This window comes from Oncorhynchus mykiss, chromosome 17 (genome assembly GCF_057628025.1).
Source record: "Oncorhynchus mykiss isolate SJ-2025 chromosome 17, ASM5762802v1, whole genome shotgun sequence".
Lineage (NCBI taxonomy): Eukaryota > Metazoa > Chordata > Actinopteri > Salmoniformes > Salmonidae > Oncorhynchus > Oncorhynchus mykiss.
Window position 1 is genome coordinate 927,501 of NC_143038.1, and position 26,108 is coordinate 953,608.

Below are 26,108 nucleotides of genomic sequence, written 5' to 3' on the forward strand. Positions count from 1 at the left end.
TGTCTCTCTCTCTCTCTCTCTCTCTCTCCCTGTCTCCCTCTCTCTCTCTCTTTCCCTGTCTCCCCCCCTCTCTCTCTCTCCCTCTTTCCCTGTCTCCCTGTCTCTCTCTCTCTCGCTCTCTCTCTCTCTCTTTCCCTCTCTCTCTCTCTCTCTCTCTCTCTCTCTTTTCTCTCTCTCTCTCTTTCCCTGTCTCTCTCTCTCTCTCTCTCTTTCCCTGTCTCCCTCTCTCTCTCTCTCTCTCTTTCCCTGTCTCCCCCCCCTCTCTCTCTCTCCCTCTTTCCCTGTCTCTCTCTCTCTCTCTCTCTCTCTCTCTCTCTTTCTCTCCGTCCCGTCCCCCTGCCTCTCTTTCTCTCCACCCCGTCCCCCTGCCTCCATGACTTCTACCACCACCACCCATCCACACACTCCCTCTATCCCAGCCCGGGCACTCTACCCTCGCACCCCTGTCCCCCCAACCCCCCTCCCCTGGTTTTCATCCCCCCGCCCACCCATCCACATCACTCCCTCACTCCCAGCCAGGGCACACTCCTCTCACCTTTCCTCTCCTCACTCTTTCTCTCTCTCTCTCTTTCCCTGTCTCCCTGTCTCTCTCTCTCTCTCTCTCTTTCCCTATCTCCCTCTCTCTCTCTCTCTCTCTTTTTCTCTCTCTCTCTCTTTCCCTGTCTCACTCTCTCTCTCTCTCTCTCTCTCTTTCCCTGTCTCTCTCTCTCTCTCTCTCTCTCTCTCTCTCTCTCTCACTCTCTCTCTCTCTCTCTCTCTCTTTCCCTCTCTCTCTCTCTCTCTCTCTCTTTTTCTCTCTCTCTCTCTTTCCCTGTCTCTCTCTCTCTCTCTCTTTCCCTGTCTCCCTCTCTCTCTCTCTCTCTCTTTCCCTGTCCCCCCCCCCCTCTCTCTCTCTCTCTCTTCTGTTCTCCTCTCTCTCTCTCTTCTCTCTCTCTCTCTCTTTCTCTCCGTCCCGTCCCCCTGCCTCTCTTTCTCTCCACCCCGTCCCCTGCCTCCATGACTTCTACCACCACCCACCCATCCACATCACTCCCTCTATCCCAGCCCGGGCACTCTACCCTCGCACCCCTGTCCCCCCAACCCCCCTCCCCTGGTTTCATCCCCCCGCCCACCCATCCACATCACTCCCTCTATCCCAGCCAGGCACTCTACCCTCGCACCCCTGTCCCCCCAACCCCCCTCCCTTGTTTTTCATCCCCCCACTCGCTACCTATCCACCACTCCCACTCGCTACCTATCCACCCACATCCCACTCGCACTCTATCCCTAGGCTGCCGTATCTGCCCCCCCCCCCCCCCCCCCCCCTGCCCTGGTTCTCCAGGCCCCAGTCTGGTCAGTCTCCAGGGAGAGTCCTGTCTGTCTGTTGACACGGTGGATTGATGAGGCCCAGTAGATGTGAAAACATAAGGGGTTGTATGTCTATGTAGCAGTGCATCTCATCTCTGTGTATCTCCAGCCTGGCATAGAACCTATTGTAGACCAGATACATGTAATACAGAACATTTGTATTGTAGAACCTTCCCCTGAGAAACAGAAGATGAGCAGGGGTTGGTTCTTAAAGAACAACCACTTCTCCAGTAGACTATAAGAGGTGTCTCCTGAACCGACACCTGTTGCTGGGCACATTGACAGACTGGCAGCTGTCTCTGTCGTTAAGGTGAATCACCTGTCTAATCTGTCTGAGAATGTCACAGAAAAGACACCAGTGAATAATGTGTTCCTGGCAGACCTCATTTAAATGATTGACATGCCCTCCTCCAGGACATGAGTGTGTAATTAGTTCATTTTGCCAAATCTTTCTCACCATAAACTGTAACGTGAGGTGAATAAAGAAGTCTGACAAGCCAGCGCCGGTTTAACAACGTTGCCGGTGTAGAATCGTGTGGCTGAAGAGGCAACAGAGGCATTTGGTGTTGCTCATTTCAAATCAAATGACCAAGCCTCGATGGAGAGAAATCTCTTTTTAACACTCCTCCTCCATTACTCCCACATGCATCAGTAGTGAAAGGCAGTGTCATTCTGTCTAAACTAACTGAACTAATGTGATAATGTGGGTACAGTGTAATGTTGACTAAGCTGTCGACAGAGACATCCAGTACCCGGGCAGAGACCCAACGCATGCCAACTACGCCCTGTCATGCCCTGGCACGGATGCCAAGACAGTGGGTTGTGAAGACATCAGAGGACATGAATCATTGGGTAATTAGCCTGAGAACTACTAATAATGAGAAATAGAGAGAGAGAGAGACAGACAGAGAGAGAGAGAGAGAGAGAGAGAGAGAGAGAGAGAGAGAGAGAGAGAGAGAGAGAGAGAGAGAGAGAGAGAGATCGTTACAACACCGTATATATACATAATATGACATTTGTAATGTCTTTATTCTTTTGGAACTTCTGTGAGTGTAATGTTTACTGTTCATTTTTGTTTATTTCACTTTTGTACACTATCTACTTCAAATCAAAATCAAATCAAATGTATTTATGAAGCCCTTCTTACATCAGCTGCTGTACAGAAACCCAGCCTAAAACCCCAAACAGCAAGCAATGCAGGTGTAGAAGTACGGTGGCTAGGATAAACTCCCTAGAAAGGCCAGAACCTAGGAGGAAACCTAGAGAGGAACCAGGCTATGAGGGGTGGCCAGTCCTCTTCTGGCTGTGCCGGGTGGAGATTATAACAGAACATGGCCAAGATGTTCAAATGTTCATACATTTTGGCCAAATAATAATAAACTGGAGCAGCAGCAGGGCCAGGTGGACTGGGGACAGCAAGGAGTCATCAGGCCAGGTATTCCTGAGGCATGGTTCTAGGGCCAGGTGGACTGGGGACAGCAAGGAGTCATCAGGCCAGGTATTCCTGAGGCATGGTCCTAGGGCCAGGTAGTCCTGAGGCATGGTTCTAGGGCCAGGTGGACTGGGGACAGCAAGGATTCATCATGCCAGGTAGTCCTGAGGCATGGTCCTAGGGCTCAGGTCCTCCGAGAGAGAAGGAAACTTGCTTTGGCAATGTTAACATATGTTTCCCATGCCAATAAATCCCCTTAAATTGAATTGAATTGAGAGAGAGAGAGAGAGATAGGTGGGAAAAAATACACTTCAATGGGCCTCAATGTGCAGTATCTGGGCGGTGTCATCAAAGATGCCGCTGTCTAAACCAAATAAATGCTAGTCTGTTATTGAGGACTTGTCACTGTTATGAAGTCATCAACAGCATAACAACTGAATTAGTCAGAAGCCTTGCAGTAAGGCCGGCTACTTGAGATCTGAGAGCTATAACATTTTCACGCATCTCCAGTATTTCCTTGTGAATATTTTGATGGAAATCATAAAGTTCTGCCTGGACATTTCAAATGATGGGGGGGGGGGGGGGGGGGGGGGGGGGGGGGCAGAGAAAGTTCTCAGTCGACGTTACACCGAAGAATGTAACATTACTGGGAGCAGACATGACCCCTCCTCCATACTCATCCATCACGCAGAACTACATCTTCTAGTGCTTTTCCCAAACAAATGGCACACTTATTACCTATATAGTACGCTACTTTTGACCTGGGCCCATAGGGTTCTGGTCAACACTTTAGCACTACATAGGGAGTAGGGTGCCATTTGGGACGTTCATCTCGTCATCTGCTCCCTGGCTTTATCAAAGAGCTTTATTGGGTCTCTAAAGTCCTGTGGCTCAGTGTGTCTGGTCCTGTTGATGGGCCTACTTAACGTTATGGATCTACCAGCTGTGTGTGTGTGTGTGTGTGTGTGTGTGTGTGTGTGTGTGTGCGTGTGTGTGTGTGTGCGCGTGCGTGCGTGCGTGCGTGCTTGCGTGCGTGCGTGGAGGCTATCTGACCATCTATAAAGCATTAAATAAGGTTGGGGTGGGGTGGAATGGTGCTTGTTATTTTGGTAATGACCCCCCATGGCCTCTGTATCCCGTCCACCTCTCTAGACTCTCGCTTCCACCACGATCATTTATTACTTTAGAGACACACGATGCCCAAGTTATATTCACGTCTCTAGACTGGCAATAAGGCTTGCCAACGAGGGCCACACAGTTAGTCTGACTCCCCCAAATCCCTTGTCTACGTACCCTAACCCCCCCCCCCCCCCCCTTCCCTCCTCTTTCTCTCTCTCTAGAGGTTTGTCTGCATCACTATGGGGTCGGCATTTTCCAAATCTAAAGACTCATCAAAACATCTCACCAACTCCTACTTTCCCAGTAAAACACGATGTTTCTTCAAGGAACACATAGTCTATACAGCCTACATTCTGTGTGAATTTGAATTCACTGAGAGGGTACCAGTACTGAGAAACTGTCATTCATTCGTCCTTGTTCTCGCTCACATCCTATAATAGGTTGTTATAGTTCTCTAGAGGCCGATTTAGGAGGGACTAAACTTAACCATACCACCCAAGGTAGTCTTATAACCTTTGACCCTTGCGCCGTCCTTATATGTCAAACCTGCGTCACATCAGGAGGGACCGGACCGCGCTACGCCTCGATTCCTGCTCACTGTAGCGTTTTACCATCCTCTCTACTGGGTTTATTTGTCTACCAACTAAAAGCGGATTATCTTCAGCCCCTAGACTACACTAGAAGATGCTGGGACTGTTTGTGTATTTGGGTCTTGGTCCTTGTGGACAGAAAACTGTCCTCTTGAGGAGAATGTTTTCACTAGATGGCTCTGAGAGTTGAGCAGTAGGGGATATTCATCATTTGATATCAGAGAACATTTACAAAAATAGCTCCAGAAAACCATGTGATTGGCTCAAAGCAGGTCTGGTTCTATCCGATGTAGAACAGACAAGAGTCCATTGAAACACTGCGGAGAGAAACAATGACGACAATAAGCAGTAGTTTATTTTCTCCGTTTTCCACTGGACTTATACTGATGAGGGACATGGCCTTTTTGATCTGTCGGTCTGTCACAGCGTAAAATAGAGACAGCCAAGGTGTGACCACATCGATACTTAATGACTGGCTCATTTTGAGAACGTTTATGCCATTTCAAAGAAACCGTTTCTGTACGTGAGTTTTCAGAAACGTAGTTTGAGAGCAAAAGGAGAAATGTGCGAAATCTTGGCAAACACACTGAGTGACCCGTCCTCCCTCCAGACTGATGAGAATTTGTGCACAGTGTCTTTCCAAACCAACGTATCTAAAGTAGAGGCTTTCTGGCCTAAAGACTAAAACCACTATGTACTGAGTGCCAAGATACAGCACATGTTGAGGATTGTTTTGACACAACTAAACGGCTGCTCTATTTAAGTTGTCAGAATGTATCTCTGGGGAGGGATATTACTTAAATATGTTTGCTTGTATGTTTGGCGGGACGATTGGATGACTAAACTGATCTATTCCACCCATACGGTAAATCCATACAGTATATCCATACAGTACATCCATACAGTATATCCATACAGTATATCCATACAGTACATCCATACAGTATATCCATACAGTTTATCTATACAGTATATCCATACAGTACATCTATACAGTATATCCATACAGTATATCCATACAGTATATCCATACAGTATATCCATACAGTTTATCTATACAGTATATCCATACAGTACATCTATACAGTATATCCATACAGTATATCCATACAGTTTATCTATACAGTATATCCATACAGTATATCCATACAGTACATCTATACAGTATATCCATACAGTATATCCATACAGTATATCCATACAGTATATCCATACAGTTTATCTATACAGTATATCCATACAGTATATCCATACAGTACATCTATACAGTATATCCATACAGTATATCCATACAGTATATCCATACAGTATGTTGCACCTCTAAAACCAAGACATTGCCTTCTTTTTCGCTGTAGACTCTTTTATAACCACTAGTGTTTTTTAGAGATCTCAAGCACCTCTTTGGTGCCAAGAATAAGTTCACATTCTGGGGTTTTCATTCAATTAAAAGTACTGGTCTGAGTTAGAAAGAAACGTAATCTCTGTAAAGTCAGCCAGATATGTCCAAGCTATTTCTGGTTGTGGGCTTTTCCAGTAAAACACTAACGGGAATTAACGGGAATTGTCAGAAGGCTGATTTCTGGTTTGAGTCAAAGCCTCTGGATCGGATCTGAAGAAGCGGGACTAAACGTATCACCTCTATCGTGTTATAAATTCTGTGTCCTCTCCGGTTCGTTGTTAGATGCTTGAATCCAAAGAAAAGTAATGTAGCTGAGAGGGATGTAAATGTAGGAAGATATAGGAAGCCCACCTGGCTTAACTTAACCTATGATTGGACCCTATCACGTCCTATGATCCATTCTCTGGAACCCCTGACTCCTCTGTGACCCTGCCTAGAGAGACCACATCCCTGTAGACCAACAACTCTGATCCCCAAACATCAGACTAAAACATTCAAATGTGCAGACATGAACACCCAGTTTGCTGTCAGTTTTCATGCGTTGGGCCGAGCAGAGGGTCTTAGCTGTCCGGAGTGATCAGTCTTCTCATTTCAGAACTCTGGGAGAATTCACGGCCCGGGTCAACGTTGAGGAAGAAAAATGCCTCCTTCAGGACAAAATAGTTCACAGTTCCTGACACCACCACCTCGTATCCCGCAAGCCCCCTCTCTTTAATTAAATGGTCCGTCCGACGTCAGCTTAAAGAGATTCCACAGCATTCTGGAACCTTCTGTGATCCGTCATGATTAGGGGGGTAGAATTAGAATGTTTCTCTATCCTTGGGGTTTGAAAGAGGGGTCAATGTCATCCCACAACGCTATTGGAAACAGGTTGATCATTAGCATTTTTTTGCAGAAAGAAAGAAAAGAAAACCATGCCTGTAGACAGGAGAAAAGAGGGAGAGAAAAGAGGGAGAGGGTGAAAGAGAAACTCGTTATCATCCTTCACAGTTTATTTGCTCTCTGAGAGAGAACGAGAAAGGGGGAATAGAAGAGAAAGAAAAACAATATCATCAATCTCCCGTAATTTGCGATCGGGGGAGTTTTATACAATACACCGCTATTGATTCTTATTTAGTCCTTTCGTTCCTGAGATCAATGACAAAGACATTATCGCTTTGTTTCCTGTCAGACCTCTTACTCAGAATCCAACATACATCATTAACTCAGTATTACCCAGAATCCCCTGCTATTTCCTTTACCAGACAGACCAAACCAGACTCATGCATTGGACGCAATTACACACCAAATAATTCCAAACAAGACCATTCAAGGATTGAGGCCCTCGGACATTACATCTCTGTGAACTCAGATGAAACAGAGTTCAGACTCCCTTTTAAAGACAGTAATAACAGAATAATATTCTCCCTTGGGGCTGTATCAACAAGATAAAACTACTGTCTAGATTCTCAACCCCCTATCGTTGTTTACTGATATGAGAGAATTTGCTACATTAATATCTGTTCTGTTCTGTCGTGTCCTCATGTTCATGTTTCAACACATCTGGACAGCTGCCAGGTGACAGAGGAAGTTAACTTGTTGTTGTTCTTTGATCAAGTGCTTGTTGTTTGTTGTTGAGACCCCTCCAGTGTGACTCCCTGGTCAACCCATTATGAGAGAAATAAATGAGCTATAATGTGGAGAACTGGCCATACTTATGAAGGATGACTGATATGACCATCCCAGAACGGGTTAGGGCATAGCCAAGCTGTACGGTGTGCTTTTGAATAATTTGATTATTTTTCACCTTCTTGCTCAGTATAAATTCCCTACTGTGTCTGTCACCTCAGAACTCGTGCCAAAGGGATTTACAGTAAGGAACACAAACCCGTTCTGCGTTGTTGTAACACCTTGTTGACTACTGTAAATGTTTCAATATTATATAGAGGAGGGGTGGCAGTGTGTGTGCGTATGAGTGTGTGTGTGTGTGTGTGTGTGTGTGTGTGTGTGTGTGTGTGTGTGTGTGTGTGTGTGTGTGTGTGTGTGTGTGTGTGTGTGTGTGCATGTGTGTGTATGTGCATGCGTGTATGTGTGTCTGTCTCCCTTAGTGACAGAGAGGGATGTCAACCTTGTTGGGTTTAGAATCAGCATGTAATTCCTCATGTCCGTCCAGGAACAGGGCCTCACTGTGTGAAAACACAGCCAGAGGAAGAGGCCATGACACTCTCTGTATCCTGTCAGGTATGGAACTGATGATGAGAGTGAAAGGGTCCCTCTCCGGTCTGCACACACACACACACACACACACACACACACACACACACACACACACACACACACACACACACACACACACACACACACACACACACACACACACACACACACACACACACACAGTCTTGCATAACTAACCTTATGGGGACACACATAATTCAGTCCTATTCAAAATCCTATTTTCCTTAACCCTAACCCTTACCCTAACTTTAACCATAACCTTAACACCAAAACCTCACCTTAACCCTAACCCTGAACCTAACCATAGCTCCTAACCCTAAACCTAATTCTAAACCTAAACCCCGTAGAAATAGCATTTGCCCTTGTGAGGACTAAAAAAATGTCCCTAGTTGGTAAAGTTTTTATTTGTTTACAATTCTTGTTGAGACTTCTAGTCCCCACAGGTATAATTAAACACGTCTACACGCACGCACGCACGCACACACACACACACACACACACACACACACACACACACACACACACACACACACACACACACACACACACACACACACACACCGTGTTGTTTTCCACCCTACCTGTTTCCTATTAGCTCCTAGTCAATGGGTCTGGCATTAAGTTGTTCAGAGATCTACAGTAAAGACCTCCAAATCACACCGGATTACCCATGATCCTCGGGACTCAATCACTTTGTTGTCCAACCTCGTTATGTTCTCCGTCTCAGGTGATTTGAGTTGAAGTGTGTGTGGGTGTGTGTGTGTGTGTGTGTGTGTGTGTGTGTGTGTGTGTGTGTGTGTGTGTGTGTGTGTGTGTGTGTGTGTGTGTGTGTGTGTGTGTGTGTGTGTGTGTGTGTGTGTGTGTGTGTGTGTGTGTGTGTGTGTGTGCTGAAATACCCTGATTCTCTTGTGGTTGCTATTTGATTTGAAGCTGGGGAACTTGATAGAGCATCTAAAGAATCTCTCTTTCATTTGATTGTGTCGTTGTGCTCTTTTATCAGTCCAGTGTAATGCCCCTGGCATTGGTTTGTGGTATAGTCAGGGATACTTAGCCAGGTTTCTACAATTAATTCAGAGGGTTTGTTGGACATTACAGCTGTTTTCAATCCTCTGTGAACTAGTCCCAGTGCTTGTTATTCACACAACACAATACATGTTCAAGTACAGTTTGTGAGTCTCTTTGGACCAGGCAAGGCCTTCAGCTGGTATGGGTGTGTGTGTGTGTGTGTGTGTGTGTGTGTGTGTGTGTGTCCACTAATCATTTCTGAATGTGCCCAAGACCCCAAAACGTAACTCGTGACCCTTTAAACGGTTTGGTCCTTGTCTAAACTCCAAGCCACCAGCTCTTGTTCTTGTCCATTATGTGTTAACATCAACATCCAGCCAAAACAGAAAGCCTATACCGCATCCCAAATAGCACCCTAATCCCTATATAATGGGCTACATTTGACCAGGACCCATAGGGCTCAGGTCATAAGTGGTGTAGGGATTAGGGTTCCATTTGGAGCCTATAACATGAAGTTAATCTGCTCTACATGGTTCTACTTGATTAAAGTAGACAGGTTTATGTATCGGTGCTAAATCCCCTCGGTGCAATGGACGGGTAACGAACCAGGACTAATGAATATATTCAATTACACACACACACACACACACACACACACACACACACACACACACACACACACACACACACACACACACACACACACACACACACACACACACACACACACACACACACAACACTACATGAAGCGGAGGTGTTAAACTCAGACAGGGTTGTTAATGGCTCTGGCTCGTTCCTTTACGTCTAAATCTTTCTGCTTCTTTCTGTTTTTCCACCAAGCTTAAGTTTTAAAGGGGAAGTGTCAAGTGACATGGTGCGTCCCAAACGGAACCCAAACTCCCTATTTAGTGCACTGCTTTTGACCTAGAGCCCTATGGGGCTCTAAATGAGAATTAGGGTGCTATTTGGGAAGCACACATAGTCTAGTTGAATTATTCAAACGGCTGGCCACAGATATGTTGCAGTTCTGTTGGAAGCTGAGGTTTAGGCTTAAAGGGCAATTCCGCCACTTTCAACCTCATATTCATTCTCTCCAGCACCACATCAGTGTCTACATCGTGTCAACACGGCACGTCTCTATGATCTGTGGTCAAAAAGATCAGAAGACGGGTCCTGGAAAATGCGTCTCTGTGACATCACAGGGTAGGATGGAAGGTAAGACAAAGACAATGAGTGTCTAGCCAGATGGAGGGTAAGACAAAGACAATGAGTGTCTAGCCAGATGGAAGGTAAGACAAAGACAATGAGTGTCTAGCCAGATGGAAGGTAAGACAAAGACAATGAGAGTCTAGCCAGATGGAGGGTAAGACAAAGACAATGAGTGTCTAGCCAGATGGAGGGTAAGACAAAGACAATGAGTGTCTAGCCAGATGGAGGGTAAGACAAAGACAATGAGTGTCTAGCCAGATGGAAGGTAAGACAAAGACAATGAGTGTCTAGCCAGATGGAGGGTCACGTCACAGACAATCTCATGGTGTTTGAAAATCACTGTAAAATGTTTTTACTTTTGATGATGTCATCGGGTAGAACATTTTAGCGTTGTACTTTTTTCTACACAACGTAGAAATGCGCCGTATTCACATATGTTGACACTGGTATTGTGCTGGAGATACTGAAAATTAGGTTGAAAACGGGGGGAATTGCACTTTAAGTCCTACTGTAGCCTATGGTTTCAGCAGGTATACTGTAGATTCATATGGTGGCTGTCGCCCTGAGCTGCTAACATAGACTTCCCTGGGCCTGGACTCTGTGGAAAACAGAAGGTGTGTGTGTGTGTGTGTGTGTGTGTGTGTGTGTGTGTGTGTGTGTGTGTGTGTGTGTGTGCGTGCGTGCGTGCGTGCGTTGGTTTTATTCCACCTGTCTAGGTTGTGTGTGTGTGAGAGTCTGGTATCCAGCATCTATTACCATCAAACTGGTCTGGGTGATTCTAAGTGAAGTTATTTTGAAACAGAAATATCTACATCCTTCAGTCTTATCTAATGTGACATTTTGTGTCAGTAAGTCTGTAGTCATAATGAAACCCAACTGTGATGGTTCTGCAATGAAGACAGAACAGTAACACTAAAGGAGAAGTAAAACAGTCAAATAAAGTGGAGATGATTCCTAACACACTTCTCTATTGATGCCACTTTCAATAAATACACAAATTATCATTTTCTTAAAAAGAAATGAAACATTCAATTTGATTTTATTTTATATGTTTATTGAAAAAGAGGGTGAGTATCATATCGTTATCATATTGCCCCTTGGTTTATACAAACAGTGAACATACAGAGTTGAATTAAACAATCCCTCGTAGATGAAGGATACTTGTGTCGTAAGCTGCCTCAAAATAATTGAAGGTTTTAACATTTTATTCACATTGTCTGGGGAGAGCACCCATACAGAACAAATACACTTCTGACAAAACACATTTCCACTTGGGATGTTATTGCTTAATGCAATGATTTATTTGCACATGTGGTCCAAATAACAGATATGATAAGTAAAATGGTAACAGCCATGTTGTTTGGTTTGGTTGTGGATCTAACTGTAGCATGGCATTGAACAGAATGGTTCTCAAACACTTAAATAATCACCAAATTCCCTTCCTTTATGACAAACCTTACAACGATGTGATACAGATACTTAATAACCTCTGGACCAAAACACCTGCACTTAGCTCACAGACTAAGATGCCTGGAGATTTGAATGGACCTGGAGCTCTATTTTGACAGTAGAAAAACAATGGCAACAGTAAAACAGTAGAGAAACCCACATCATTGAGGAATGGCTATATCTGGGAGGGAGGGGCTTGATTGAAAACATGTGTGGGTCCCCTGGCTCATACTTAAATGTATTGCTCTCTGTCTTGGCTCAGTGGTACTATTGGCACTTCATATTTTAAACTCTGTGGAACGCTGTCAGGAGAAATAGAACAGAATCCCAACGACATTGTGTTCTAAGGGGTCCTAATGAAGAATTAATTGACGTCTGCCTGAGCTGAATCTGAATTTGAATCGGCCTGAGCTGAGATATCCTAATGACAACAGGAATGTTTGTTTTAAAGTATCTCAGTACGTAGCGTTACATTCCAGATTTATTAGATTTGCCCATCTTGCATCAGTGGATGAATGCCGTCAGATTATTGGTTGATTAGAATAAACCTCCTCAAGGGAGGAGTGAATCAGGGAAAACTATGGCAATGAACCCTGTATCTCTATAATATTCTGTTGTTGTTCAATCTAGACCTGTCGCCACAATTTAATCTGGGGGACTATAAATGTTCATTACATTAACTTCAACATGTTGCAGCTGCACCAAATGAAGTTAATAGACACATAACATGTTTTTTTATGATATGGCAAATAAACGTTTTTGGAAAAGTGATAAATGTGTAAAAATTTGATTGGATAATACAGTAGTACTGCGGTTGGGATACAGTACTCTCTGGTTATGCCTTCATCTAATACTGCTTAAATGTACTTACAAATACTGTGTTACATCTCATTATCTTAGAATATATAAAATATACAAACATATAAAAATCATTACAGTAAAAATACCAATTTAAAAGACTTAAAGTCTTAAAGTGGCTCAACGATCAAAGTAGAATAACTTTATTTCGCCCCCAGCTCAGCAACATTCAGTTTCAATGTGATAGTCAATACTGTAGTATAGTAACAGGTATTTCATGTGGCCGTATACTGGCTTTAAATCCTCAGGATATGTGGTGGTTTATAACTATGGAGTAGGCCTAAAGTGAGCTCCTATGCAATTGATGAGTGAAATCCAATAATCCGACAATGTGATCCTGTATCGAAATGTATGTAATGAATCTTACTATACTTAATATAATACAGCAATTATTTTACGCCAGTATTTGTTAGTAAATACCCAGAATATTGAGGTGAATTAATTTCACATCGCTTGTGTTGTTGAAAAATGACTTGGTGTCTCATTCAATGCCTTTACAGCCTAGACTATAGCAACAAACAACATTACATTCACACAAACTGTATAAAAAGCTGCATTGATATGGAGTTTTATCCCTGTTTTGCATTACAATCTTATCCTACAAGGCCATCGTTCTTACAACCCTTGGCTTTTGCTGAGTTGCTTAAGTTACTTCTAATTGTGTGGGCTTTCCTGTTCGGCACAGGACTCAACTGTAATACAGAATTGTCTGCCTCCAATAAAGGCTGTCGGCTTGTATTACAGCAGATAACCTCCCCTTTATTACAGCAGATAACTTCCCCTTCATTACAGCAGGGGTTTTCAAACCTCTCCTCGAGGTCCCCCAGTCGTTCCATGTATTTGATCTATTCCACAGCTAGCACACCTGATTCAACTTGTCAACTAACCAGCCTTGAATAGGTGAATCAGGTGAGTTAGTTCTGGGCTACAACTAAATTGTGAAACGCCTGGTGGTCCCCGAGGGGAGGTTAGAAACCGCCGGCCTGTACGCATCGTCTGATTCGGATCTTCACTGGTCTGTTCTGGTGAATGGAAACTCCATGTGATTCAGTGCACAGCCTCGCTTCCTGAAAAGTTATGTATCAGTTCAAACTAATGTCTTCTGATCCCCAGAGTTGAAACACCTGAATCAATGCATGTCCTTTGTTATCGTTTGAGGATCTCCATTGTCTTGGCTAGACTGGAATGCTTGTTAAGGCTTGACACAGAAGTTGCCCCTAACCACAGATCTAAGATTTCCTTCCCTACCATCCTAGACTTAACCATCAGGGATTCAACAACATCTGACCTTGGATCAGTTAAGGGTGACTATCTATTTCCCCTGTTATGAATGTTTGACCAGCCCTGATTGGTCGCCTCTTACAGAGTGGGCTCAAGCCATTGGACGGCTCATTCCTGTTCCTATCCTATGACCCCTCAGTCAGAGCCCACCCCTGGTGATACCCACAAGCCCTTGCTGAGCACATTTGAGACGGTGAACCGGGTGTAAAAACTTTAAATGTCCCTTTACTGCCTCTTATAAAAGTAGGAAAAATACTTTATATACAGACGTACACTTACACACTCAGTTCAGACACACTCAGTTCAGACACACACACACACACACACACACACACTAAGAACAACCACACCAAATAAAACACACTGTGCTCACACACTCTTTACACACGTACTCACACATTCCGATATAATTAGGTATATGCACTTGGTGCTAACAGCGTGAGGAGAGGTATCTGCAGCGTGGGGGGCAGGGTGGCTGCGGGGGGACAGCAGCAGCAGCAAGGCATCATGGTCGGTCTGGCGGTGAAGTGCTGGTTTTGCAAGCGTTCCAGAATGTTCCAGAGCGTTCCAGAGTGTTCCAGAGCAGAGACGTGTAGCTATAGAGTTACATATCTGAGTAGTGGAGGAGGAGAGCTGGCCTGGGACTGGGGCACTGCAAGCCGGTCAGGATGGTGTCTCCTTTACTGAGCACGTCTTCTGGACTTCTTCACCCTGGAGAGACAGAAAGAGAGGAATAAGACACTGGTTGAAGAGGATTCATGGGTGTAACTTCATTTTTCCGTGTGGCCACTTGACATCACCTGATTAGGAACAACTCTGGGCCCTAATGTCATTTTATGGTAAATACTTAGTACGGTGCTCATAGTTATATTGATGCTATGTTCTGCATCATGCAGGGTTTTGAAACATGCTTTCTTAGTAAAAGGGTTCCAAAAGGGTACTTTGGCTGTCCCCATAGGATAACATACTTGGTTCCATGTGGAACCCTCTGTGGAAAGGGTCCTACATGCCCCCTAATTTTTTTATACAAATAAATAAATAAATAAAAACAAATGGGTCCTACATGGAACCCAAACGGGTTCTACATGGAACCCAAACGGGTTCTACATGGAATCAAAAGGGTTCTAACTGGAACCAAAACTGGTTCTTCAAAGGGTTCTCCTATGGGAACAGCCAAAGAACCATTTTAGGTTCTAGATGCACCTTTTTCTCTAAGTGTGTAACATGTCACATAGACCTCCAGTATCTACTGTAGTTGTGTAATAATATAGTTGGTTTGTCTGTCAGACTGGACTTATAAACATGATACAGTTCTACGAGAGCATATATACTCAAGCCTTCATAAAGATCATCTGGATATGCATTGTCTTAGAAAGATTTGTACACAGTTTTTTTAGCTCGCTATTTTGAGCAAATGCAATCTTTTGTAAAGATGCCACATTGGGAACTAAACAGCAAGAAAATGCCTAATTTGTGGTAAAATGTTCCTCCATTATAGATGTATTTACTATAGGCGTTTTAAGAGGCAGACATTTTGCATGGTTGGTGAAAACGATCACCAGAGGAATGAGGAATGCACATTTAACACACATTTTAACACATTTAGATTCATTATAATATTCTGTATAGTGTGTCTGTTATTGTTTATTGTAGGTTTTTACAGTTTACTCCTTGGGTGTAAAACCTAGTGGAATTATTTTCCCTTAGTGGAATGAATTTTACTATTTGTAGACAAATTAGTCCTGATCATTTTGTGAAAGTGCCTTCAATTTACACATATTTGTTTATTTATACATAAACTGCTGTCTTTTAGCCATGAAATTAACGAAGTTAGTTCAATTGTGAAAGTAACACCTGTTTTTTGGGCCAAAAGTTTTAGGTAATAAATCTGTAATAAAAAAATAGAAAAAAGTGATGTCATGACATTCTACTCCGTCCCTGATTTCCCAGATACATTCTGATTGTTTACTGAAAGACCTGGAATGCTCCGAATGCCACGCTTAAATTATCAGAGGGATTGCAAGGCATGAGCAGAAAGCCTTCTTTCCCAGTCTTTAATTCACATCTCAGTAGCCATCTGAGTAGCTAGCACGCATAATGAGAAACAAGCACCCAGAAACACCAGTCATTTTCATCTCTTTTAATGAGACACACACATAGCAACAGTTCTAATCATACCGATAAATGAGCGATTTCAGAATGCTATGTGGACAGGTGGCCATAAAATCACACTTAACTGTTGTTACTGTACTTAAGCAGTCCCATTTCTCCCATTTCATTTGGATTTTGCAGATGAAAACAGCAGCGCATTTCATTCCGTGTCTCTCACTGTTACCAGCGAACTAGCCTGGTCCCAGATCTGTTTGTGTTGTCTTGCCAACTCCTATGGTTTGGCGTGACAATAATAAGAGTCGGCAAGTAAGCACAAGCAGATGTGGGACCAGGCTACCCTGCGATCAGCTCTTACTTGTCAAAGAGGGAAGTAAGGTTTCTCCTTACTTGTTAATGGCATTCTTCAGGTACGTCTGCAGCCATTTGGTCTCGGGGTTAATGCACACCTCCCTGTTGTTCTTCAGCTTGGCACTGTGACCGGGAGAGGGATGGAGGGAGGGATGAAGGGAGGGAGAGAGAGAGAGAGAGAGAACGTGAATTAGGCAGAGACTCACTTCAGTGTTCTCCGAGCATCCACTTTCTCTGTTTTCTTATCTGATTCAAGGATGGAATGATCCGAAAAAAAAGTCCAGTAAGCTCTCATGAACTGGCCTAGCGTCTTCTCACTCTGGTGAACATCCAGGGATAGTGTGCTGTGTAGCTGTAACACACAGTAACACACATGCCTGATACGTGGCGTCAACTAGGGTGAACTGTGGCCGTGTTTCGGTCAAACTGTAATGAGACTCGTGGGCCTTGGAGTAGCGAGTTGAATAGAACGAGTGGCACGTTTTTATGACACTTAAATGATATACATAGATAAATAAATATAGATCATTTATAGGTTTCTTTTGAACTAAGCATTCTGAATGCAACTATTTCAGTTGGACCAGTCTGTCTTTATAGACTCAGATACAGTGTGTAATCTTATATATTTGATTTATAAAAAATAAAAACATTTCCAAAGGGTTACATTTGAGGTAATGTTTTTGAAGCCATTAATTTCTGTTTGACACAGTTTTTATAGGTTACTGAAATCTAGTCTGTATAATTCATGTATCTGAAGATTGAAGAGACATCCGATGAACTCTGTGTACTGTAATCTAAAAGTAAATGTGTTCCATCATTTCGATATCGTCTATCTGCTCATTCAGGGTCAAAATAAACAAACACATTAAGATAAATGAAGTTCACTTTCCTTTAAACCAACTACTGTACTGGACTGGACTGTTCACACAAAACAAACATCACTCTATATGATATAAGGCTGCAAAGTCAACAGTAACATAATGCATCTGGAAAAATAAGTTATTTGACCCAAATTATATTTATCAAGTTTATTTATATGTCGCTAATTTCCAGGGACATTTGCAAGACACATATGCCAGTGAACAATCAACACTTTATTAAAATCCCAAACATATATTTTTAAGAAGAACAAACATATTATGAACAAGTTGTAAGAATAACAATTATTAAAACGTGTATTCACAGCATATTTTAACCCACAAAACATGCTTTGCGCCAGTTGTAAGAATCACAATGCATTCAATCACATCAAGTCCCCCCACCACCTGCCACAGGTGGAAAATCCCATCTCTCTCCTTCCACTTAGACAGCTGTTGCAGTGATAATAAAGCATGGTAACACTGATCTCTTTGTTAAGCCGGTGGTACCATCAATAAGGAGGTTTTGATGTCAGGCCATTTAGCCTGGGATTTACAGACTGTGGGGTGTATGTGGGAGTAAGTGGTTCACCTGTAGCGGACTGTAGTGTGTTGATAGAGGGTTGACTTGAGTGTCGACTTGAGAGAGGGGCATTTGTCCCGAGATCGGACACCTCTGTGAGTGTTTCTGATCCATGAGCTTTAGGGGGAGACGGGCTAGTGTGTGTGTGTGTGTGTGTGTGTGTGTGTGTGTGTGTGTGTGTGTGTGTGTGTGTGTGTGTGTGTGTGTGTGTGTGTGTGTGTGTGTGTGTGTGTGTGTGTGTGTGTGTGTGTGTGTTTGTGTGTGTGTGTCAGCACTCTCTCCTCTCCTCCCCTCCTTCCCCAAACATATGGTTCTAACACTTCTGTGTCAAAAGGTCGTGTTTGAGAGTTAACAACTCAGGTAGCGCCTCACCACCTCCCCTCCCTCCCTCCTTCTCTCCCTCCTTCTCTTCCTCTCACAGCCCTGTAAATTAGACACATTCCTCTCCACCTCTGATTCTCTCCTTCATCACTCCTTTACCGCTTTTCTGATTCAATTTCACCTCCCCCAAACTCTCCATCCCTATTTAACACCAACCTCTTCAATTGACCAAATGGCCTACCTACTACCCTTACCCCAATAAGATGAAAGAACAGCTCAAGCGCATCAAACCCCTTCAAATCCCCCCCAAAACCAACATCCCAATCGTTCAGATAAATAAAAGCCGGTAACTGGATTCCCTGTTTGTTTATCTCTAGGATACCCCCTTCCTCCCTCCCTCCAACCCCCATCCTGTCCTCTTTTATATATTTAGTGCAGCTAATCCATTTTACTGTTTTGTTTTGATGTTTCTCCTGGTTTAGGTTTATCCCTCTAGGGTGTGTGTGTGTGTGTGTGTGTGTGTGTGTGTGTGTGTGTGTGTGTGTGTGTGTGTGTGTGTGTGTGTGTGTGTGTGTGTGTGTGTGTGTGTGTGTGTGTGTGTGCGTGCGTGCGTGCGTCTGGACTATCTAGCGTCTGATTGACTCTGTTGGAATTCGCGGCTCTGGGAGTCTGGAGCTTCTAACCCAGTAGGTAGTAATTACTTCACAGCAAGCTAATGCCAACAAGCAGGAGGAGACAGGGGCGTGTAGGGAGGGATGGAGGGGGTGAGGGGGGTGTAGTGTTACCCCTGTTGTCTTTCATCCAAGGACAATAGATATATCAGAAGAGATGCGAGCTCTCTGCCCCTCTCTCCCCTGCTGCTCAGTCATAAATAACTTTAGGATGGGCTTTGGAGGGAATAAGAGGGAAAAGGGGAAGCTTTTGGTGGCGTATGTGTGTTCTTTAATGCCTGTGTGTGCAAATGTGTGTATCTCTTGATGATTGTGGGTCCTGACCAGATTTGTATCCTTACTGACCCCTTGCCATGAGTTAACCCCCTAATGCCCCTTCCCAACCCCCCAAACCCCTCTGGCTTTTTGGCTCTGGCCACCTGGTTTCTATAGGTTACAAATAGGCAAAGCATTTTGGCTTAATGTGTTCCAGGCCATTTAAATTACACTAAATGTGGGCGGCTGGTGAGCGCAGGGAATAAAAGAAAGAAGGATAGAGAGGGTCAGCTGCAACATAAAGGTCATCACATTGACCCCTAATGATTGATTCCTTAACAAGACTAAAATCCCCCCTAGAGCTAGCTTGGAGAGAGACACTCCTCTGTCAGCTTCCTTTCTCCTCTCCTGGCCATTTATCGTGTTGTTCTAATCTAAACATCTCTTTCCATTTGGGGAGAGCCATAGTAACTGCATCTCTTTTCTCCACTCTCTCTCTCTTGCTTTCTCTCGCTTTCTCTCTCGCTTTCTCTCGCTTTCTCTCTCGCTTTCTCTCTCTCTCTCTCTCTCTCTCTCTCTCTCTCTCTCTCTCTCTTTCTCTCGCTTTCTCTCTCTCTCTAGCGCGCTTTCTCTCTGTCTTTCCCTCCACTGTGGTCCTCCAACTGCAATCATTAAAACCTGACAATATGGGACTGATGCTTAGCAGAATGGAATGGGACCCAAAGTTAAGCGCCATTAGAATCCACATGGGATCTTATTAACAGAGGGGCCTTACTGGGCTGAATCAGGCTTTTCTGAACAGGTTTTGCCCTAGGAGATGACTATAGGAGTTGGCAAGACCACCCAAACAGATCTAGAACCAAGTTAGTTTCGCTGTAGCAGCTGATAATAGGAGTTGGTAAGATAGCACAAACAGATCTAGAACCAAGTTAGTTTTGCTGTAGCAGCTGATAATAGGAGTTGGTAAGACAGCACAAACAGATCTGGAACCAGGCTAGTGTATCCCTACTTGACTAGACGTATCAGGCCAAGGTCCTTCTGGTTTCAGCCATGCAGGCTTGTGCTGTGTTAAAGTAAAGATGGTAGATAAATGAAGATGTCACATCAGTCTGCTTAAGGGATGGCTCTCCCATAGGCACCAATGCATTAGCAGCTGGGTCTGGTCTGCTTAGTTCATTGACTATATATGAACAAGAAAAAAACGAGGGAGTGGGATGAGTCGCTTCCTCTTCCACCTCTGGTTAAACTACATTGCAGTGGTCCCGTAGAGCAACATGGACCGTGGCATTGATAGGTGTCTGTCCAGCCCTGAAACAAACACCTGATTCAACAACAGCCTTGACGATTAGTTGATAAGTTGAATCAGGTGCTTCAGTGCTGAGCCCGGGAAGCGAAGCTAACTCACACACTCAACATGCAGCTGTCTCAGACCAGGGTTGCTTACCACTGCTTCACTGGGCCTGTGTAGTTCTGGTTTATCTCCAGGAAAAGTCTGTCTAAAAATAATGAATAGCTTCCCCTTCTGTGAGCAGCAACACTGTGTGCGCTGTGTGGGATGTCCAGTGTTGGCCACCATAGTATTTTCTTATCTGTGCAGTGTAGTGCAGGGCTGAGGAGAACATGGGGTTGTCTCCTACAAAACGTCCCTGTTACTCCCCAGCCTTGTAATGAAAACATTGACTTTTTGGGAGAAGCACTACAGCGATCTAGTTGTTCTTATGAGGGGTGTGGAAGGTTTTTCACATGACAAGCTAAGGAACTTAGCTGTAAGTCTTCTAAAACACAACCCAAAATCAGGGTTAAAAAGCATCCCATAATGCACCAGCAGGTTACTCACATGACTTGGAAAGGGCAGTTGGGTGTGTGAAGGAACTTGAGCTCTCTGATGCTCCTCTGAGGGACGGTGTTCAGAGTGGAGCGACACCAGCACCTCTCTACCAGGCTGATGGGCTTAGCTGAAAACAACAACCACAAACATAGTAAGATACTGTACCAGGTACCAGGTACCAGGTACCAGACACTGAGAGAACGTGAGCTCCGACCATTTCTATGTCTTAAAACTAAAACAACCACAAACATAGTAAGATACTGTACCAGGTGCCAGGTACCGGACACTGAGAGAACGTGAGCTCCGACCATTTCTATGTCTTAAAACTAAAACAACCAAATCCCAGCTCACAACGCATGATGATAGTTAGAGCTGAACCAACAACATGAGACTCAACGCCTCCAAAATGCAACAACTCACAATCACTGCAGGCAGGAAACGAGGATGAATTTGTTCATTTCATATCAGAGTACTTGGAACAAATATGTTTAAACTACTGTCTCTAACCCCGACACTGCATGGGAAAGTATACAGTACATTTAGCTGACTTTAGTCCCAAACTGGGAGGAATTTGTTCATTTCATATTAGAGCTTGTAAGAACAAACAGGATAAAGTAGAAGACAGATTTCTGTTGCAGCTGGACATTGGGGATTAAATCCATCTTCACTGTTACTCCATGACAGCAACAGCTCCTAGTCAGTGGTGTGTGAGATTGGTTTACGCAGTGTTACAACCAGGTCTCATAAATAGCTCACACACACTCTCACCAAACTTTCACGGTACACACTCAACACTACTCTACTTTTACCTGTTGTTAATCATCTTCACATTCACTGGGGTAAACCCCAGTATTTCTGTTAAATCTGTGTACAAAGCTGGGGGAAAAGTCCCGGACTTTCAACTGGCCTGCTGAGCATGACAGAAAACTACACTTTAGATAAAACTAGCAAAAAGAAGCATTTGAAGACGATTACTTGACTCTGTTGTTCAGGGTCAAATACCACTTTGAAAGCTCTGAGAGGAAAATGCATGTCATTTAAATATTTCAATCAAACTGTTATCAGTTATTTATACATTTCAAATAAAATACTGTTAAGACAAAACAGCATTTAAATACATACCTCAAATAATCAACACACATTCCCACCAAGTACAAACTACTGTATTTAACCCGGACAATGCATGAGAAAGTATAAATTTACCTGCCTTTAGTTCCAAATGCAAGGCAATTAAAAAGAGATTAGTCTGCCACACACACGCACACAAGCGTATGCACGCACACATACACACATGCCTACGCACATGCCCACACACACACACACACACACACACACACACACACACACACACACACACACACACACACACACACACACACACACACACACACACACACACACACACACACACACACACACACACACACACAGAGAGAGACTGTCAAACCAGCGCTCATTGTCCCATCCACCGTCATACTGCCTTTTCACTATGAACATTCACGACACAGCACTCTATCCCAGAAGAGTCCTTATCGTTCTACTCCACTGGGGCTCCCAATGTTTTCCTCCTTTCTCAAAGCTCCAAGAGCACAAAGCTTAGATTCTTATCAAAAGAGTCCCTTTAAGAAGTAGGCTACATTCTTCGAATGATTGCATATCACCCCTGGTTCCTACTGGTTCCCGAAACTAAGAATCTTTTTACTCAATAGCACATACTCTGGCTTTTGCCTGAAATGTTCTTAGATTCAGGGATTTCAGAGGGGAAACCCTGCTGGAAATATCACACAAGATTAACATGAAACGTGACATTCTTGATAACCTGTTTCCAACAATGATTTTTATTCGTTTTTCTTTGAAGATGGGAAGAGGTCCATTGGCTAAACATATATACATGTCTCTTCTCCAGTTGCCTTGTGGTTGTAAAACCTTCACGAAGGACTCTCTCTGTTTCCTTTAAAACACTTTGATATTTACATTCTTTTCATTTCTCGAATCTTACATCTTAAACGGAGTACAAACGGCCCCCTTGTTTGACTGTGGGATTAAACCGCGATCACATTAAAACACTGCAAAATAAACAACAACAGGAGAGAGAGAAATCCGAGAGAAGAGTTGAATTGAAGTTAGCTCAACCTCTGCTGTGTTATGCTAAGCATGTTGTTACTACCCCTAGCCAGGGAGACCCTGACTGCATATTAAAGACGACAGGATGGCCGGGGTGATGGAGGGGGTAACTTGTATATTTATCTGCTTTTTTTGTTGCTTTCTTTTAACTAGAAACTAATTAGGGGCTAAACAAGGCGGGTTGTGAAAGAAACTAACTAAAGCCCAAATGGAACCCTATTGCCTATTTTGTGCACTTCTTCTGACCAGAGCCCTATGGGTTTCCCTGTGGGCCCTGGTCAAATGTAGTGTGCCGTATAAGGGAATAGGGTTCTATTTGGGAAGCAAAGGTTGTAGCTAGATGCTCACTTGTGGCCGGGTGCTGTAAGCAGTATGCATAATGACCCAGTATTAGCATGATAATAGAGCCTGATAAGGTGGAGGGTCATTGCTGTGATATTGGTATGGGGGAGACTTAGTCATTTGGGACACTGACTCCCTGACCCATCATCCTATAAATCGTAAGATCTTTCTTTCTTTATTTGACAAATAGTTTTAAATGCTCATTTGTATGCCGTTAAGATGTAAGATTTGAGGAATTAAAGTGGTTGGAATATCAAAGTGTTAAAAGCAAACGTTAAAAGTTTTACAACAGAAGGCAACTGAGAAGATACATAAATAATGGCCAAAGTCAATACAAACCTAGACATTTCCAGAAGAATCCAAATAACTATCTACTTACAATCCAACTATACAAACAACAACAATTCAACAAATGCAACCAGTTTGAGTATAACATCCCCATCACATCACAACAATCACTTACCTATTTTACCAAAACCAGTCAAACATCAAGGAGCCAAAAGACAACCTCCACAACCACAACTCATAACCACAAGTTGTTCTGCTGGGTATCCCTTCTCTCAGCAACACCAGCCAAATGTCACAACCACATCTATTCTAACAACACCTAATCAAATTCAACAAAAATATCAAGACAACCTCCACAACCACATCTATTCTAACAACACCTATTCAAATTCAACAAAAATATCAAGACAACCTCCACAACCACCAAAACGTCCTCCTTTTCTAAAACAAATCACATCCCCAGACATTCTAGAACACATACATAAAGTCTCTCTTTGCTAAGTTACTAAAATGACTCAAATAAAGAGATAGATAAATAAAGATAGATAAAACACTAGAAAGAACACACTAACAGTCTTTAAAAAAGGGTTCCAAAAGGGTTCTTCGACTGTCCCCATGAGATAACACATATTGGTTCCAGGTAGAACCCTTTTTGGTTCCAGGTAGAACTATTTTGGGTTCCATGTAGAACCCTCTGTGTAAAGGGTTCTACATGGATCTCAAAAGGGTTCTTCCTGGAAGCAAAAGGGTTCTACCTGGAACCAAAAAAGGGTTCTTCAAAGGATTATCCCTTTTATGTTTGAGATGGCACCTTTTCTTCTAAGAGTGTAGAAGACATGCCCAGACAGATGAACCATCCCCAGACCAACTCACCCGTAGAGGGAGGTACATCCATGGCCACAGCCAGTAGGGCCAACACAGCCAGTACTTTGACATCCATGGTGGGCTGTATGTAGTAGGATGGAGTTACAAGAGGCTCAGGGCTCAGCTTCTCACAGCTACTATCCAGCAGGGCTCAGTGTAGACTGACTGTCAGCTCCTCTCTACACACTGTTAAAGCTCGGAGGCTGAGGGAGAGAGAGAGGGAGGAGAGAGAGAGAGGAGGGAGGCTCCTAATTTCTCAGGAGGAGGCAGGGGGGGTGGGGGGGTGAGCTGCACTGGCTATATGAAAGGCAGAGACTTTCTTGATTGTAAATGTGCTGGCTGACAATCAAGAAGAAATTCTCTTTCTATTACTTTCATTCTCTTTCTCGCAATGTCTCTCTTTACGTCTCGTTTTCCTTCTCTCTCTCAGGTCTCCTCTCTTTTGCTTTCTGTCTCTTTTTCTCTCCCTCCTTTCACTTTCCCTCCTTCACCTTTCTTTTCCCAAACTCCCAAACTACCCCCTCTCTCCATTTTCCCCCCTCTTTTCCCACTCTCTCTGGGCCTGTCAGTCAGTCTATTTGGAGAGCCTGAGCTCCCTGCTGCTAGCCTAATATTGTTCCTATTACAGCTGAATGGCTGGAGTGTTATTGTTTACAGGGACACTGCCTGCTCCCCCACCTCTCTGGCTGGCCTGTGTCTTCCCAGTCATCTGTCTCTCTGGCTGGCCTGTGTCTTCCCAGTCATCTGTCTCTGGCTTGCCTGTGTCTTCCCAGTAATCTGTCTCTGGCTGGCCTGTGTCCTCCCAGTCATCTATCTCTCTGGCTGGCCCGTCTTCCCAGTCATCTATCTCTCTGGCTGGCCCGTGTCTTCCCAGTCATCTGTCTCTCTGGCTGGCCTTTTATCAGTGTTTCTCCTGGTCAGGATACTGTACGTGGTCAGGAAAAACTGGTCAGGAAAATAATAATAATAATAATTAAATACTAGTTATAGGCTAACTAGGACACATCATTTCCTCTGGTCAGGTCATGTTGCCAGGAAAAACTCTTATAATGATCAAATCGAGAGGATGTAAAAAGCAGCCAAAAATGACATTACAAACAAAACAAAAATGGTTGTACTTTAGAGGGACATTAAGATGTGATGATATGCAGTAATAACTAAATAAATGCTTCAAGTAACAGGTGGGGAATAAATGAAGAAATAACCAATTGAGAAACAGATGTATTTTCTGTACTCACTGGTTCCCAAAGCAATTATCTGGAACCTTCTGATAAAACTAACTTTCCATGAGGGCTAAAAAAAGGGAACTACTAGTGAGGCGCAATCTAACGGGACACAGATGTGTGTGTATGTGTGTGTGTGTGTGTGTGTGTGTGAGTGTGTGTTTGCAAAACAGAGAGAAATATAGTGTTGATTTCACTTTTATTTATTATCTATTTCACTTGCTTTGGCAATGTTAACATATGTTTCCCATGCCAATAAAGCCCGTTGAATTGAATTGAGGGAGAGAGGGAGAGAGGGAGAGAGGGAGAGAGGGAGAGAGAGTGAGTGAGAGTGAAAGAGAGTGTGTGTGCACATTTCCTTATAATTGGCTATTACCACACTG

At 43.6% G+C, this 26,108-nt stretch overlaps 1 protein-coding gene across 1 annotated transcript; it reads right to left on the reverse strand.

The window, feature by feature from the left end:
• Window positions 1–14,589: 14,589 nt before the first annotated feature.
• cxcl12b (chemokine CXCL12b) lies at window positions 14,590–24,578 on the reverse strand. Its single transcript, NM_001281409.1, is given in 4 exon segments — window positions 14,590–14,620; window positions 16,409–16,492; window positions 20,894–21,011; window positions 24,512–24,578. Coding segments are annotated over 4 exon segments (300 nt in total).
• Between the last annotated feature and the right edge of the window lie 1,530 nt (window positions 24,579–26,108).